An 18,338-nucleotide genomic window follows, 5' to 3' on the forward strand; every position below is an offset into this window, starting at 1 on the left:
TGAGCACTAAGCTAGCTGAACTCACTTTATTTTTATATATTTATTTAAAGAGAGGATATTTCATTTTTAATCATTCAAAAAAAGAGTTCTAGACAATGTCAAATTCCACACACAATACAGCTATTACACATTAAATATAACTACTATCTATACATATACAAAAATATAAAGTTCTATTTCATACAATAAAACCCTTTATAGGAACCATATTAAAATTAAGCAGAACTTCTCAACTTTTATGTGAGGTATATATCCTTTCTACAGGTTCCTTTAAAGGTTTTAAAGCTAAATGCAAAACCTAAAAACAATGTCCTCTGGTCAATTCCCAAATTAATGGTACTTAAACAAAAATTGATAGCTCAGTTACATACTCCTTTAATATTGGTCAGAAATCTCTAAAATCTCCTACTTTTTTAAAGTATGGAAATAGAACTCAAAATATCCCACAATATAGTACTAAACATACAGAGTATTTAGGAAAGACTTTATTAGTCAGATGACTCAATATTGTTTTATTTCTTCAGTACATTTTTAAATAAGTATGAGGGTTCTGTTTTGTTTTGTTTTCCTAAAAGACCAAGATTATCATCTACATTAAGATACATTTGGTAAGATTTCAGAGTGGAAAATAACTTCATCAATACTTTATCACGAAAGTAACGCTGGTAACAATTTATAAAAGGACCCAATACTCTGAGATATAACCAGGGATTAAATCTCATCACGACAGAAAGAAACTGTCAGCCATACTCTGTGGCTTCACTAGTAAGAAACAAGTCCTGGTTCTCCAGAATCTCTGCCTCAGAGAGCTTTCTGTCACTATGCACATCCATTTCATCAATGAGATGAAAAGTTTCTTCTTGACCAGTACCCTGATTATTGGGTACTATCTAAGGTAACAGCTCTTGAGAATCAAGCCTGCTATCGGTATCTTTGTCATAAGGAATCTACTAGTATCTTTCTCAACAAGATCCACTCTGCATCTTCATTTACTGGATTCTGCCTATAGTCACCAAAAAATTCTTCCAGCCCTGACAGGGTACTTCATTTGGTTAGAGTGTTATCCAGATATGCCAAGCTTGCAGGTTTGATCCAGATCAGAGAACATACAAGAATCAACCAATTAATGCATAAATGAGTGGAACAAACCCATGTTTCTCTCTCTCTCTCTGCCGTGTCTCTAAAATCAATTAAATTAAAAAAAATTCTTCCAAACTAACAAATCCATCACCTTTTTTGTCATGTTCTTCTAAAGCCTCTTGAATGACAAATTCCATCAGATAATCAACTTCTTCAGGATGCTCAAAAGCAATAAATTCTTCAAGATACAAACCATCCTGGTTAGCTATTTCAAATCCCTTCTTGTCCTTTAAATGACGCTGCCTAAAAGACTCCTCTTCTGCAGCAGCCAGAGCTGTGCTCTCTCATCAGTCAATCACACAATCATACATCTGAATGTTGCACTCATCCATGACACACTGCCATCACTGTTTTTATCACTGTTAACAAACTATCGTTTAGCTTCTTGCACAGCATAATGTTTAAAAGACAACTGAATCCATGAACTGAGTTCACTTTGGGTGGGAAAGCCATCTGAGTCCAAGTCAATTTTCTTTATGATTGACTTCAGTCTTTTGTGTTGCCCTTCCCGGGTGAGTTGTCAACTTTTTCCTGGCTGCACAGCAGTGCCTCGGTTGTAGGCCTGCATGGCCCTAGAATGCAGTAGCCCCAGGCTTCAGGCCCAGTCACACTGTGCTACTGGCCATGGACACAGGGCAGAGGAGCGGGGAGGGGAGCAGCACTGATTGGCACGTGGTGTGGCCTAGGTGGGGAAACACAGTGCTGAATTGTTCCTCAAGTCCCAAACGCACAGCTGGACACAGATTAAGATTACCCCAATTTTCTTGGCAATATCCATAGTAGGAAGCCAGTCGAACATGTATATGCCATCTTCTCTCCGTCAGGCTTGATCAGAGTGTTGACTTTGGCTATATCAGTGTAACAAAACTTCTTCACAGCCTGTTTATCTGGTGCTTGTTGGCCTTGACATCCAAAATGAACACAAGAGTACTGTTATTTTCTATCTTCATCATGGCTGACTTGGTAGTCAGGGGAACTTGATGATGGCACAGTGGTCAAACTTGTTTCTCCTGGGGGACTCTTCCGGATATATTTGGGATGCCACACCAGCTGGGCAGGATCTCCATTTTTTTGTGTGGCTGTGGATGCCTTTCAGCACTGCTTTCTCTGCCTCCAAAGCCTTAACACACTACCCTTCTTCACTCTGAGGCACCATCTTCATTTTTAAAATACCATTTTTTAAATTCATAAAATATAAGTATTTTAATATGAAAGACTGGGAAAGTTCCACTTAGAAATATATTCTATTCAAAATATATACACAATATTTTATATATTCTTATAAAAAAAGTCCACTTACGGTCTTTATTCTTTTCAATGGACTCATAACTTTCACATGCTCTTCTTTCGCTAGTTGGTGACTGGAGAATATCAAAATTAATACAATTTTTATTAATGGGCTTCAAAGATGCTATGTTCATATTTTTTTGAATGAATACTTTAGGAATCTTAGTGTCTGAATCTGATGCCAATTGCTTATTTTGATGAGGAGACCCTGCTTCCAGTTTTAAAGGATTCATCAGGTCAAAATCAACTCTATTGACTTTTATATCATCATAAAAATAAACAGGGTTAAATTTTGCATTAGCAGTCCTGATAGTCTTCACCAGAACTTCTTCTCTTGTGCTTTCCTTTAAAAAGCAATAAAAGAGCAACAGTAAGTTTTGTTTTTCATAACTCATTCCAAAATGTTATGGGCAAAAATTATGTAGTTGACATAAATGTTTATTATATAAGAGAACAGACTATACAGTATTCACTATATTCTCCTAGATTATGTAAGACCCAATGTTAAGCAATTGACAAAAATCTTAATTCATAATGTGATCATTGCAAACAAACAACAACAGATTCAGGTACCAAAAGTGGGTCCAACATATTCATTACATTTACAGAATGTTAGAAATGTCAATTTAACTTTTATCATTACCACTAAAAGTTTCTACAGGATGGTAAGCCCATTAGTGTGACCAGCCTCATAAAAGTAATATGAATAACAGACCTTGGAAACACAGACATTAATATATTTTAATAGGAGTAAAACAGCAAATACTACCAATGTCCCTAAGAGTCTGACAATTGCATCAGACACAGCAAATTAAGTCATTGCTTCAAGACCAAGCTCTCCAACAAACTTTCCCAAATGGCACTTCTTTTTCTTTCATAGAATAACAACTGCTGAAAAAGGGCTCAAGTGCCTACAATGCTCTTCTTAGAAATTCAGCTATGAATAAAGTGCCAATAAAGCCTATATAGCAGTCTTTTCTGTTATAAGATATGTGACAAAAACAGCCTCCTGGGCCAAGTTTTTAAAGTTAGAATACTAAAAGGAAGTAGTTCTATTTAACAGAAAAGATGCTGACTTTGAAATAAAGTCATAGGTTCACCGTTTATTAACTGGGTGATTTTCTAACACTGTCATACAAAAAAACAAACTTTCATCTCTACCTTATATCAAAATAAAAGTAGTAGGAGAAAGTACAGGTCCCAGGCACCCGCGGTGAGGTCACCGGATGTCCCTGCGACACCCAGTTCCTCGCTAAAGAAACAGGTCGTGGCACCTCTGCTGCTGGTGCACCACTTCATGGAGCTACGTTGGATAAATGTGTGGGGAAGCCAGGGAATCGCCTAGACCAGTGGTCGGCAAACTCATTAGTCAACAGAGACAAATATCAACAGTACAACGATTGAAATTTCTTTTGAGAGCCAAATGTTTTAAACTTAAACTATATAGGTAGGTACACTGTTATTAACTTAATTAGGGTACTCCTAAGGCTTAGGAAGAGCCCCTTCAAGGGGCCAAAGAGCCGCATGTGGCTCGCGAGCCGCAGTTTGCCGGCCACGGGCCTAGACTCTCATACTGAAAATTGTCTGTCTAGCTCTGTGGACTACTTCATTGTCACTATTCTCGCCATCACCAGTCGTTTTGCCCAGAATGTACAGAAAGGAGGGCAGTAGGCCCTTCCCTAGAAGAATGACAGAAGAAGCAAAGGACTTGTTATTAAGCAGATTGAAGGGCCAGTAAGGGAAAGTTGTCAACCCTCTGTCAGGTCAACTTCAGGCTTTTACTAAGCCTGTTGGTGCTAAAAAGTAACAGATCAAAAATTCAAAGTGAAATTTATTTATTTAGAATTCAGAAACTCCACACTGTATCACAACAATTATTCAGTAAGTGTGAGTTCAAGAGAAAAAAAAGCACTCTAGAGAAAGGGAAGTATGCTCTCCAAAAAATGGAAGATAGCATCCTTCATAGACTCTAACCAATGATTTTAACATCTGCCATTATCATATGTACCATATGATTTCACTTACATGTGGAATCTAAAGAACAAAATAAATGAACAAACAAAACAGAAATAGACTCACAGATACAGAGAACATTTTGACAAGTTGCCAGAGTGGAGAAGGGTTGGGAGGCTGGGTGAAAAGGGTAAGGGATTAAGGAACATAGATTTGTAGTGACAAAACAGTCACAGGATGTAAATTATAGCATAGGGGCCCAGCTGGCATGGCTCAGTGGTTGAGCATCAAGATGCTGGGGTTGCAGGCTCGATCCCTAGTGTGGGGTGTGCAGGAGGCAGCCAATCAATGACTCTCTCACCATTGATGTTTCTCTCTCTGCCTCTCCCTACCTTTCTGAAATCAATAAAAATATATTTAAATAAATAAATAAATAATAAAGTATAGCATAGGGAATATAGCCAATAATATTGTAATAAGTATATGTGGTGCCAGATGAGTACTAGATTTACAGGGGTGATCACTCATAAGTTATAAAAATGACTAAGCAATAGGTTGTAGACCTGAAACTAATATTATATTGTACATCAACCATAATTGAAAAATAAAAATTATTTAAAAATAAATTAATAAAAATGCTATCAGAAAAGACTTTGTTACCATAGAACATTTAAAGAAAATGCAAATACACTTACTCTGTCACAATGTAGAACAATACCCTTTGAACTTTCTGCCCCTTTCTTTTTTTCAATTCTCAAGGTGTTAGAGGAAAATGGTAACACATCTTCTACATGCCTTCTACTATTTCCATTATCTATAGAATTACCTAAAATATAAGAAAAATAATGAAGTAATGTCAAAGTTTCAGTAATTTAATGTAATAACTGTTTTTGCTGTTCAAATTATTTTATGTAAACCTAATACTTAGCTTTCATATAACAAATATAGCAATTTGCATGAGAGAGAAAATAACCAACAGTATGAGGCAACAGTAAGTGTGCCAAACTGCTACCATACAGAGAATTCATTTCTAATTCTCAAGCATCTGAATAGAGCACAATCATTTGTAATCTACAACCTACAGTATCCCCAATAATACCAGTGTCCTCAGGCATTATTAAAAGCTCTTTTGAGCATGATCCCTCTTGGGAGCATGCCCACGCCTTTCCCTTTCTCCTTTCCAGGTGAGTTATCTATGCCTTACTCTCTCCTAAGTTCCAAGAGCTCTTCTCCTGCCTCTGTAAATTGTTTCCTGAGCCTACGCAGCCCAGCTGGCTCATGTCTATACCTCTGTAACTTTCTAAATAAACTCCCTCTTTTAATTTATTTTTTTTTAAAAAAGCTCTTTTGAAAAGTTTCAGACTTTCAAGATTTGGGGGGATATAAGGATTAATACATATTAAATCATACCAAAGAAATGAGGGGATTTTTTGCAAAAAAATTGAAGTCAAAGAGAATTTAAAAACAAAGGAAAGAAATCAATACTTACTGGTCCCAGGGAGACAAACATGGCCTTGTTCAGACTCTCTGTGGGTTGTTTCAGAATTTCCTGAAGAGTGTGAGCCATGGGAAATCAGAGAGCTGTTATTTTCTGACTGAGATTTACAGTTTAAATTACCATTTCCATTTGCCTGTTGAAAGAGTATCTTAGCTTTATGAATTTTTAAAATTAAAAACAAACATTTTGAAGGATAAAATATGGGGAGCAGACAATGTCTTCTTCATAGAAGAATGCCAAGGTAGTTGTAAAATGTAAAAATTTTTTCTGAGAGGCCTCAGCAATGATACTAAATCCAGTTCATAAAAGGCTGTTCAGGAATCAGAATGTTCACATGACCTTGATGTGTCATCCCAGAGGACTTACTGATAACAAATGGGTAGGAGATATCTGGCTGACACATTAACCTAGATAACCAGACACAGCATCACTAATGGGACAAACAGACTTGTATGTCCCCTGAGTGATGCAATGAGACGTACACATCACCCATGTTTAATCTTAATCTGTTCATGAGAAAAATGTTTAACCTGAATTCTTGCCAAATGTTTAATGTAATCAGAAGGGGGGAAATTCGGTCATTTTACAAAACAAGTTGGGGTATATACACATTGACTATACTGTACTATTCTTTTAATTTTCTGTGTGATGGAAAGAGGAAGCAGGAACGGTGTTTCTCATCGGTTTATATTGAGGTAAAATAGAATTCCAAGAAAACCAAAAGCTTAAGTTTTATGTTAGTATCCAATGAGACCAGTAATAATTTTCTAATGTCAAATTCCTGAAAAACATAATAATTGGAACATACCAGAATGAGATCACCTATAGGCAACCTAAAATCTTTTTCTGGAAGTTCCTGTCCTTCTAGGTCTTCATATATCATTCCTGGAATTGCAAGTTGCTCAAAATAAGCCTCCAAATGATCATCATAAAACTCTTCATCATCAATATCATCATCTATTAGTAAATGGAGGAAAAATAGAACAGGCTTTAAAGTAGTGAATGAACTATAATTTAACCAAAAAGGTTGATAAGACATATAAATCAATGATGATTTTAATATTCAACATGAAAAAACTTATCATTTCTGTCTATAAACTATTATGAGGATTCCAATATTACTAAATATTTAACTTTCTTTGATAGAATAGCACAGAAATAAATCCTGGCATAAACCATATGTTAGGGTATAATAAATGTGGCATTAAAGATCAGTTGGAAAAAGGGCAAATAATTCAGAAAATGTTATGGCAAATGAGTAACTATCAAAAAAGAATGGATAAGCCCATCCTAAAAGTAAAAATAAATTCTAGATGAATAATAATTAAGTATGAAACTTCAAACAATATCTGATCTTGAGAAAGAAGGAATTAAGGGAAAATAATGTAACAAAATTGAACCCTAATAGGCATGATTAAAAATATTCCACCTCTACCAAAAGCAGAAAGTTGCAAATAAACAAATAAAAAAACACTGGGGCAGTGTTTTTGTTTGTCTGTCTTTGCAATGGTTTTTTAATGTTTCTACAACCAGCCCAGCAGGGGCAAGAATGGTTCTGTAAGTTATCACTGCCTTTTCAAGAGGATAATTTTGCAATCAACATTAAGAGCCTTAAAAGTACTCATAACCTTTGACTTAGTTATTCTACCTCTAAGAATCTAGCATACTCAAAGAAAGTTCTATATAAATTCAGGTCAACAATTCCTTATCCATAATGCCACCATTCAAAAATATCTAAAAACTTTAGCAGCAAAACTTGTCCTGAATTTAGTTTCTACTTATCCCACTCAGCCCATCAGCCTGGCCTTGAAATCCATGAATAATTTGATCCCTGCCTCCTTTTCTGGATTACTCTCCAATTCAGATTCCTACAAGTGCTGTAAATATGCCACACAAAACTATTGGCTATTCCCCAAACACTGGCTATACCCCCCCACCACCATCACCACAGGATCTTTTGTTGAAGTTATTCCCACTTCCTGAAATGTACTTCTCTTCCCACGTCTTCGTTAAGGCCTATCACAGGCCTTTGCAAGAAGGAGGAAAAAATCTGTCCTTTCAGTAAAGCTTCACAGATAGCTTCTTCAATCAGAATTAATTTGTCACCCTCCCATGATTCTTGCACAATTTGTACTGAGGAACACATAATATACATAATACAGTTGGATGTTTAGCTATGCATCTCTTCTCTTATTTGGCAGGTCTTTCAGAAAGCAGAGGCCAAATATTTCACGGTTCCCCCAATTTCTTAACATTTCAGTATACTGCTTTATACTGAAGTGGAACCTAGGGTTACTACTTTGTACCCTTATGATACTAAACTCAGGGATAAGCACAATCATATCAGGATTGGTACACAGAAATGCTTCAAAAGTCCATCATTTAACAGAAGAAGCCATTTGAGTGCTGGAAGATAGGAAGAAAGGAGAAAGCAAAGAAACAAAAATCTGGCATAGGAACAACTGTAACCAAGAAGCAGAAAGACACAGAATGTCAACATAAAGGCTAGGAAAACACAAATTACATTACAGTACCAGAAGAGTCATCCAAGCTTGTCAGTGACATAAGTTTTTCATTTTCTATTAAACTAGTATGGCTTAAGTCATTGTTTGAATTCTTCCCTTCAAAATGTTTTCCGGCATCAGGAACAACAATCTATAAGAAATAAAGTGCATGTAAGAGAAGCACACTCACAGCTTTGAAGACCATAGTACAAGGCTGCAAAAAGGATCACCAATGTGCTCAGTATCTATGATTCACAATTTAGGCAATGAAGGCCTAGTTGTTTTATATCCATAATAACTTTCTTCCTACCTTGATACCACCTCCCTTCCCCTGACCCATCCAATAAGACATCCTTAAAATTTAATATTTCAAAATGTGCACATGTTTGAAAGACCTAGAAATATAGTTGGTATACTAATATACAATTGAATTTGAGCAAAACAGGCTTGCGATAGAAGTGAAAATAATAGCAAAGTGGCTAAGCAACCTACAATGGAAAAATTGATTTCTCTGCTCCTCAACCCAGGAACCAAGTAGCCCTAAGGACACTAAGGCCCAGAATAAAATGTAACATTTTCTTCTAAGTGTTGATTTTATTTCATAATCATATTATATATCAAGCAATACCACCTTAAGAATTAGCTTGCAAAATGCACATTAATTTTTAAGATTAAACGCATGGGTTCTCAATGCAACTGCACACTTGTAGAGGGCAGCACAGCATTATTATGCTCATAAAGATCTAAGGCACCAAGGACTACTGTTGTGGAATTTAAGTTCTGTGTGTTGAAATATTTTATAATAAAAATTAGAGAAAAACCTGTATGAGGAAGAACAATATGTAAAACACCTCTGCCTTTTTGGTCATGGATGCTACAGAGAACTCGATCCATTCTGCCATCCGCGGGGTCTTACAGAAGGACCAACTGAACTAGAGAGATGCTGGAAAGCTTCCTTATTTTGCTAAGGTGGTGTAGCTCTTACAGTTTAGATGATGAGATCTATCAAAACATATTTCTTTCACTGCCCTGGATACCAGGACAGTCAAAGCCAAAACAAAAGTCAAATGCAATAGTAGCTCCCCCTGGTCCAGGTTTTTAAATACACTTATTTTCCTCCTGCTATCACTTTTTCACTTTCTTTTTATTAAATATCTCATGTTTCTATACTTGTTTTCCTGCTTTCAAGTTTTATGGTCCCCCTCTTATCATCAATGATATCTAATGTTTTTAGGAAATCAATTCTTCAACTATCCTAAGAAAATAAATTACATATTGAAGGGAAAAGGTATGTTCTCTCTTCTCAGAAACCATTGCTTCTAAATGTCCAAAGAAATCTGCTTTCTGATTCAATTTCAATTTGACCACATCTGAACTTCCTATAAAAAGCAGCTCTCACACTGAAGCGATCAGTAGTTACACCCAGGAAGTAGGCTTATGGAGCAGGAGTCAACAAATACTTTCGGTAAAGGGCCATATAGTAAATATTTCAGGTTTTGCTAGCAGTCTCTGTCACAACTTCTCAACTCAGCTGTTGTAGCCATAAACAATACAGAAACAAATGAGCATGGCTGAGTTCCAACAGAACTTTACACAAACAGGCAGCAGATGGGATTTGGACAATGACTTACCGTTTGCCAACCCCTGGCAGAGGGAAATTACTCTTACCTTTTTTTTTAATTCTTTATTGTTTAAAGTATTATATATAGTACTACATGTCTCCTTTTTCCCCCACTGACCTCACCCAATTACTCTTACTTTAAGCGCTTTTGTAATCATTTTATAAAAACTATCTTAAAAATTCTTATGAAAGTAAAACAAAAATTCCATCTCCGTTTTATAAGTTTTAAAAGTACTTGGTTTACGTCTTGTAAACAAGTCTCATAAATACGAGACTATAGGCTTAAAATCCAACCTCACTGTTTATGTTGAGTGTAAACTGCTTATCTGCTCAACACCCCTTCCTTTGAGGAGCCCACATCTTTTTCCTTCATATGGTCCTGGTATGGTTGTCAGTCACATTCTTCTATCTGTGTATGTACGACGCACACGTACACACATACACAAACACACTGAAGTGAACGTAAGGTTCACCTCATAAACCAGACCGTTGTATCTCAACCCACCCCCTGGCTCATCAACCTACAAAGGGGAAGATACATGACCCAAGTGAGCTCATTAGAATAGCCCTCTTTTTTTTTTTTTAATTTACCCCACAGAAACATCATGCTCTTCTTTTGTTATCACAAATGTAAAGAGTACAGGCCTGAGTCACCTACACAGGAAGACAGTGTCCCTCTCATTCAACGAATTATTGAGTATGTGTGAACAATGTGGCAGGCACACAGGATACGCTAAACAAAACGATGAGAAAGCCTTACCCTGATGGAGCCAACATTCTAGAGGGAACCAGCACAGAATGAAGTAGAGCAGAGGGACAGCCAGTCCATATGACACAAGGAGCCCAGGAATAGACAGCCCCGAGTCTAGCACTACTTCAACTTCCCAGTTACTTAAAGCAGTACCTTGGATTTTTGCTATTTACAAGTAGAAGACTTCTATTATTAGTACTACTTAGCACTTATATACGTGAAATAGGAACTTACTCCGGATGTTAAAACAAACATAAAAAAGATTACCTTGTTCTCATTCATCCATGATCGTAAACAAACATCAACAGGTGAATCTATTTAAGAAAACAAAAACAAAAACTGAGAGATCAAGTTATTTTATCAACCAAATATCCAATAATATTTAAAGATAGAAAATTAATCAACTGAACACTTTTTCCTTCAAGTAGAACACAGCACTTTTTTTAAATCCTCACCCAAGGATATTTTTGCCATTTATTTTTCAGACAGAATGGTAGGGAGGGGAGGAGGGAGGAAGAGAGAGAGAGAGAGAGAGATCAATTGGTTGCCTCCCACACATGCCATGACTGGGGCCACAAATCAAACCCAAACCAAAATATGTGCCCTTGACCTGGAATCAAACCTTTCACCCTTAGGTCCACAGGTCAATGCTCTAACCACTGAGAAAACCAGTCAGGGCAGAACACAGCATGTTTAAATGATCCTCTGGAACCCATCAATTAAGTTTTTAAAAAAACAGCTATTAAAATGGAAGGGAAAAAAAATGGAAAGGTAAAAAATTATTCACATGCCCCAAACACTTCAATATGAATCTAATAACCCTTTAAAGCCAGCTTCTGCTTTACAGAGGATATTGGGAAGAGAGGAAAATGACACCCTGGGTAAGAAAACAGAATCCAAATACTGAGGCAATCTACACGGGGACTGACATAGCCTATCTCAACAAGGCATTGATTTAAAAGATACACCATGCCGAAACCAGTTTGGCTCAGCGGATAGAGCGTCGGCCTGCGGACTGAAAGGTCCTGGGTTCGATTCCGGTCAAGGGCATGTACCTGGGTTGCGGGCACATCCCCAGTGGGAGATGTGCAGGAGGCAGCTGATCGATGTTTCTCTCTCATCGATGTTTCTAGCTCTCTATCTCTCTCCCTTCCTCTCTGTAAAAAATCAATAAAATATATTTTTAAAAAATAAAAGATACACCAAATGGACCATAACATAATATAACCTTCCTTGAACTCAAATTCAAGCAACTGAGATAATTAGTAAATTGAATATGGACTACAGTACCATATGGTAATAAAATAATTAAGTTTTTTAGTGGTCTTTAATAGCACTGTGGTTATCCAAGAAAGTGTCCATAATTTCAGAGATACACACTGAAATATCCTATGTAATAAAAGCATAATGTGCAAATTGACTGAACGGTGGAACAACTGGTCAACAGGGGACGGGGCTGGAAAGCAGGTGGCACCAGACCTGCCAAGGCGCATGCCAGCAGGCAGAGGGAGGGGAGGGCAATGGGGGAAGGGGCGGTGGTGACCAGCAGCAGGTCGATGGGGGCTGGCACCATCCCCTGATCGCCCACCCAGTCACTTCCCACAAAGGGAGGCCATGGGCGGCAGCAGCAGCAGCAGTGGGGTGATTGGGGGTGGAGCTGGCCACTGGCTGTCCCCAGATCAGCCTGCTGGGGTCGACTCCCGCAGAGGGAGGCCACCAGCAGTGGTGGCACATTGGGGGGCAGGGCCAGCCACTGGCCACCTGCGCCATCCCGACAGGCCTGCCAGTCACCTCCTGCAGAGGGAGGCCAGACTGTGGCTTAGGCCCTGCTTCCTGGAGGGATCAGGCCTAAGCCATCAGTTGGACATCCCCTGAGTGCTCCCGGACTGCAAGAGGGTTGCAGAACAGGCTGAGGGACCTCCCTGAGTGCATGAATTTTTGTGCACCAGGCCTCTAGTGTAGGAATAAAATGTCTGGAATTTTTAAATAACAGGGGGGGGAAAGTAATAAAATACAGAAGAGCTGAAGCAAGTATGACAAAATTTTATACTAAATGAAACTGTGGGATAGGTATATGGGGAGTTTTTAACTGACAGAAAATTTATAGATCATAAAATCACCCTCTAAAGGTGTCAAATTCAGTGGTTTTTAGTATATTCATAATGTTGTACAACCATATTCACTCTAGTTCCAAAAGAGTGTCATTGCTCCTGAAAAAAAACACTGTACCCATTAGCAGTCACTCCCCTTTCTCTCTTCCCCCCAGGCCTTAGTAACCACTAATCTATATCCTATCGATTTGGCTTTTATGTATCTATAGATTTACCTATAGATCAATAGAATTATACAACATATGGCCCTTTGTGTATGTCTTCTTCACTTAACATAATGTTTCCAAGGTTCGTCCATATTACAGCGCTTATCAATACTTCACTCCTTTGGTGGCTGAATACTACTCCATTGTATGGATATACACTACATTTTGTTTATACATTCATCAGTTGATGAAATTTAAGTTATTTCCATTTTTTGGCTATTGTGACTAATGCTGCTATGAAGATTCATGTTAAAGTTTTTGTATGGACATATATTTTCATTTCTCTTCAGGATACCTTTAGGACTAGAATTGCTGAATCACATGGCAACTCTATACTTAACATCTGAAAACCTGTCAAACTATTTTCACAGCAGCTGTACCATTTTACAGCCCTACCAGCAATAGATGAGGATTTCAATTTCTCCAAATCCTCATCTGCTGGGGTCCAGCCCCAGCAGGTCCAGGGGTCCCCAAAGGTGTGGACGGAGTCGGCGAAGAAGGAATGACATGGAGACAGCGTTCAGTTGATCAGCAGCCTTGCCAGGATCTCTAGCCACAATCTCCAGCCAAGTTCTGTGTCCATGTTCTCTTGCTAGGTTCTCCAGCCATGTTCCCTCGCTAGGTTCTCCAAACAGGTTCTGTCCAGGTTCTCTAGCCAGGTTCGGTCGCCAGGTTCTGTAGCCAGGTTCTGTGGCCAGGTTCTCTGGCTAGGTTCTGTCTCTAGGTTCTGTTTTCAGTTTCTGTCCAGGGTCTTTTGCCATGTTCTGTCCAGCGAAGTTCTTCTGTCTCTAGGTTCTGTGTAGTAATTACCCGCCTGGCACTTAGTTAAGGGGTTTTATTCCCTCCCTAACTTCAGGGGAAAATCCCTACCTGGGGAAACAAGGAGAGGTGACCTTGGTTAAAACACATAGTGCCAAGAAGGTGAGCAAACATATTAAGAACAGTATGCCATATACGCCAGGTACCTTGAAACAGCAAGGATGGACCGGCTCCCGGCACTCATCAACACTTGCTATTTTCCATCTTTTTTATTACAGCTATTCTTATAGGTGTGAAGAGGTATCTCGTGATTTTGATTTGCTTGTCTCTGATGACTAAAGATTTGAGCGTCCTTTCATATTTATAGGCCGTATGTACAACTTCTTTAGAGAACTGTTTACTGAAATCCTTTGCCCATTTACACAGTATCGGGTTGTCTTTTTATTGAGTTGTAAGACTTCATATATAATGAATGCTAGTCCTTTATATAAGATTTTCATATATTTTCTCCCAAATTATAATTGTCTTTTCACTGTCCTGATAGTATCTTTTGAAGCACAAAATTTTTCAATTTTTATAAAGTCCAATTTATCTTTTTTCTTGTATTGCTTATGAGTGTGAGGAGTTAAGACTATTCTACTCATATATATAGTTGACATTTTTCATTCAGAGAAATACAAACATCCCTTCAATTTTTTAATGGAAACATATAAATGCATTTAATTCATCAATCTTATAATATGGCTCAAGCAAGGCCTTTTGAGTACTGAATCACAGTTTGGACTTACAGGGTATCTTTGCTACATAAGCTTGTATATAGTTTTCAATTTCTTGTCTTTTTTTTTTTAATCCTCACCAAAAGATATTTTTCCAATGATTTTTAGGGAGAGTGGAAGAGATATGGAAAGACAGAGAGAAATATCAATGTCAGAGAAATACATTGATTGGTTGCTTCCTGCATGTGCCTCGACCAGGCCTCGGCTGGGAAGGAGCCTGCAACAGAGGTATGTGCCCGTGATCGGAATCGAACCTGGGACCCTTCAGTCTGAAGGCCAACACTCCATCCACTGAGCCAAACCAGCTAGGGCTCAATTTCTCATCTTTATTTCTTTGAAAAAAGAATGTAGAGTACTTAAAAGCAATCTGACAGCAAAAACCTGTAAATTTATTTATTTATTTTACAATTTCCCCCACATTTTTGTAGTTTCTTTCCCAAATCTAATTTAAAGCAATTTTTAATAGGTTTCCAAAGTGTTCAGCCCTGGCCAGGTGGTTCTGTTGGTTGGAGCATCATCCTGTACACCAAAAAGGTTGCAGGTTCAATCCCCAGTCAGGGTGCATACGGGGGCAACCAATCAATGTTTCCCTCTGACATCGATGCTTCTCTCTCTCTCTCTCTCTCTCTCTCTCTCTCTCTCTCTCTCTCTCTCTCTCTCTCTCTCTCTCTCTCTCTCTCTCTCTCTCTCTCTCTCTCTCTCTCTCTCTCTCTCTCTCTCTCTCTCTCTCTCTCTCTCTCTCTCTCTCTCTCTCTCTCTCTCTCTCTCTCTCTCTCTCTCTCTCTCTCTCTCTCTCTCTCTCTCTCTCTCTCTCTCTCTCTCCCCCCCTCCCCCTCTCTAAAATCAATAAAAACATATCCTCGGGTGAGGCTTAAAAATAATAAATATAGCCCGGCTGATGAAGCTCAGTGGTTGAGCATCAACCTATGAACCAGGAGGTCATGGTTCGATCCCCAGTCAGGGCACATGCCCGGGTTGCAGGTTCGATTCCCAGTGTGGGACGTGCAGAAGACAGCCGATCGATGATTCTTTCTGATCACTGATGTTTCTATCTCTTTCTCCCTCTCCTTTCCTCTCTGAAATCAATAAAAATATTAAACAATAATAATAATAAATATTTATTAAAATAAAAGTCAGGTTCCCTTTATTAAAAAAGTGTTCAACTTGATTTTCTTAGAAAAATTAATTTTAGAATTAATAATACTTATAAAAATAAATTTAGGAACAAAAAGGACTATTAATAAGAATATAAATTAATTGGGGAGAAATGTAAAAGGTGTATTAGAAACAGCCTCCTTGTCGTAAACATAACGTGTGCTGTGGCTATCAGACAGCATGATTTCCGCAGCAAAGATTTCAGCTTAATCCGCCAAGACAATTAAAAGACTAAGAGACTTACTTTCCCTGCTGATAGCTCTCGCAGACATGGTGAACGTTCCTAAAACCTGCCGAACTTTCTGTAAGAAGTGTGGCAAGCATCAACCCCACAAAGTAACACAGTACAAGAAGGGCCAGGAGGAGTCTCTGTACGCACAGGGAAAGCGGCGTTATGACAGGAAGCAACGTGGCTACGGTGGGCAGACGAAGCCGATTTTCCGTAAAAAGGCTAAAACTACAAAGAAGATTGTGCTGAGGCTTGAATGCGTTGAGCCCAACTGCAGATCTAAGAGAATGCTGGCTATTAAGAGATGCAAGCATTTTGAGTTGGGAGGAGATAAGAAGAGAAAGGGTCAAGTGATCCAGTTCTAATCTTCATATTTTGTTTGATTATATGACAATAAAATCATGGTATGTTCAAAAAAAAAAAAAGATTAAGAGACCTTTTCCTATACAGGATTATAGACATGATATTAATAGGTAAATGTCAAACCAAAGCATTTCCAGTTGAAAGTATCATAGCTTAAGATAAAATACCAGTCCATGGAGGGGGCTAAATGGAGGGGGGAGAATGGAGGACATCTGTAATACTGTCAACAATTTAAAAATAAATAAATAAATACCGGTCCAAAGACAGAGAAATGAGAAAATACATACATTAGTAATTTCTTATACTTCAGTACCTTGCATTTGGTCCAATGGTAAAATCTTTACACAAGGATCTTGCCTGTGAAAGGATTCTGCAGTGTTAGCCTCCTCCTCTTCAGTTTTTGCTCGATTGTTGGGGAAAGCTGACTCTTTGAGGACAGCATCTGACAAAAGTTGACTTTCTTTATGACTCTTTCTCCTAGAAACAGAAATTTTTTTACTAGGGAACGGAATAATTATGAAATGTTAGTTACCTTGGATAAATCTATAAAATATCCATTAATCAGTTATGTATTTTGGGACCAACCAGAAACTACAACTGGAAACATTATGTGTCTTACTGGGGACTGTATCATCATTTTGGGTCCAGTGATGGACAGTCTACTAAAATCAAATACATTACCATACTGCTACTATGCTTCTCAAGTGATAAAATGAGGGGTTTTTTCTTTCCCAAATAATTATCTCTGAACCTATCATATCTAGAGAAAAAGTCAGCTTTCTAAAAACAAGACAATCGCCGAAACCGGTTTGGCTCAATGGATAGAGCGTCGGCCTGCGGATTGAAAGGTCCCAGGTTCGATTCCGGTCAAGAGTATGTACCTGGGTTGCAGGCACATCCCTGGTGGGGGATGTGCAGGAGGCAGCTGATCGATGTTTCTCTCTCATCGATGTTTCTGACTCTCTATCTCTATCCCTTCCTCTCTGTAAAAAAATCAATAAAATATATTAAAAAAATAAATAAAATAAAAAAATAAAAACAAGACAATCTTAAAGGATACTGGTATACTTGCCAAATAGCTGATTTTCTGAATTATTGAATGTTTTAAAAGTGTTCTGTTAGTCCCTGCCACTGTTCTGATCCCCATCTTTCTATCTACCTCTGTTGTTTAATATATGAATGAAAATGTTTTTCCTTGAAGGTAGTTTTCCTCCCAATCTACTGCAAAAGCTCTTGGGTCTCTGCAGCTCACTCAGCCATTTCACCAGCAGGAGGGTAGAGATGGAACTGCAAGAAGCCTCTCATTCAGTGGTTCCCAACATGGGGCACACGCCCCAAAGGGGGGCAATTCGAGAATGAGTTATTAACAGTGAATTTTTTGCATTTCTTATGGTCCTAGGGGCCTTATATACAGTATATACATTGTGACATATTTCAGTTCTCTATTATGTCTTGAAACTTTATTTGCCATTTTTTCATAACACTTCATATTATTTTTTTTAACAACTTCTTAGTAGTTTCTTCCTCAGTGCTTCAACTATCTTTTCATTCTTTTATTTTTCTCTTTCATGGATGCCATGTTCTCTGGAAGTCTGTTTAGACCAAGTTAATGGCATTTTAGGCTTCCTCCACGTGAATAAGAGTTCACTTTTTGAATAATAAGAATTATATGTGGGGGGGGGGCCATAAGGATTTTAGAGATGCTTAGGTGGGGCATGGCCAAAAACAGGTTGGGAACCACTGCTCTAAATGCAACAAATTTATCATTTGATCAACTAATATCTAGGGCAGGGGTGGGCAACCCCTGGCACGTGTGCCAAACATGGCATGCCAATAACTTTTGCTGGCACATGAAACCCTCTCTTATAATCTTCCATTTACAATTTTTTTTCTCAATATCGCCTTTTTATTTTTCAGATAAATTCAGTGTAGGTGCATCTTAGATAAATAAATACTTTTACCTAACAAGTTATCTTAGAGACCAT

General features: G+C 38.1%; 2 protein-coding genes and 1 pseudogene across 2 annotated transcripts in view; 1 reads left to right on the top strand and 2 right to left on the bottom strand.

Moving 5' to 3' along the window:
* The window catches only part of CEP192 (centrosomal protein 192kDa), an 89,220-nt gene that overhangs the window by 67,245 nt on the left and 3,637 nt on the right, over positions 1 to 18,338 (bottom strand). The window contains exons 3-9 of the mRNA XM_006763291.2: positions 16,667 to 16,830; positions 11,022 to 11,068; positions 8,413 to 8,533; positions 6,687 to 6,835; positions 5,870 to 6,011; positions 5,076 to 5,206; positions 2,441 to 2,771 (exon numbers count right to left, since the gene is read on the bottom strand). Of these exons, the coding sequence (XP_006763354.1) occupies positions 2,441 to 2,771; positions 5,076 to 5,206; positions 5,870 to 6,011; positions 6,687 to 6,835; positions 8,413 to 8,533; positions 11,022 to 11,068; positions 16,667 to 16,830 (1,085 nt within the window). The remainder of the gene's footprint in view (positions 1 to 2,440; positions 2,772 to 5,075; positions 5,207 to 5,869; positions 6,012 to 6,686; positions 6,836 to 8,412; positions 8,534 to 11,021; positions 11,069 to 16,666; positions 16,831 to 18,338) is intronic.
* LOC102765207 lies at positions 567 to 1,660 on the bottom strand (annotated as a pseudogene).
* Positions 16,006 to 16,415, top strand: LOC102755368 (60S ribosomal protein L36a-like). Its single transcript, XM_015563579.1, has one exon. The coding sequence runs from the start codon at positions 16,032 to 16,034 to the stop codon at positions 16,353 to 16,355; it is 324 nt and encodes a 107-aa protein (XP_015419065.1). The 5' UTR covers positions 16,006 to 16,031; the 3' UTR covers positions 16,356 to 16,415.

This window comes from Myotis davidii, unplaced genomic scaffold, assembly GCF_000327345.1.
Source record: "Myotis davidii unplaced genomic scaffold, ASM32734v1 scaffold78, whole genome shotgun sequence".
Taxonomy (NCBI): Eukaryota; Metazoa; Chordata; class Mammalia; order Chiroptera; family Vespertilionidae; genus Myotis; species Myotis davidii.

What these genes read in the sequence shown, in the direction of transcription:
- LOC102755368 (XM_015563579.1), top strand. Translation starts at nt 16,032, where the DNA reads ATGGTGAACGTTCCTAAAACCTGCCGAACTTTCTGTAAGAAGTGTGGC.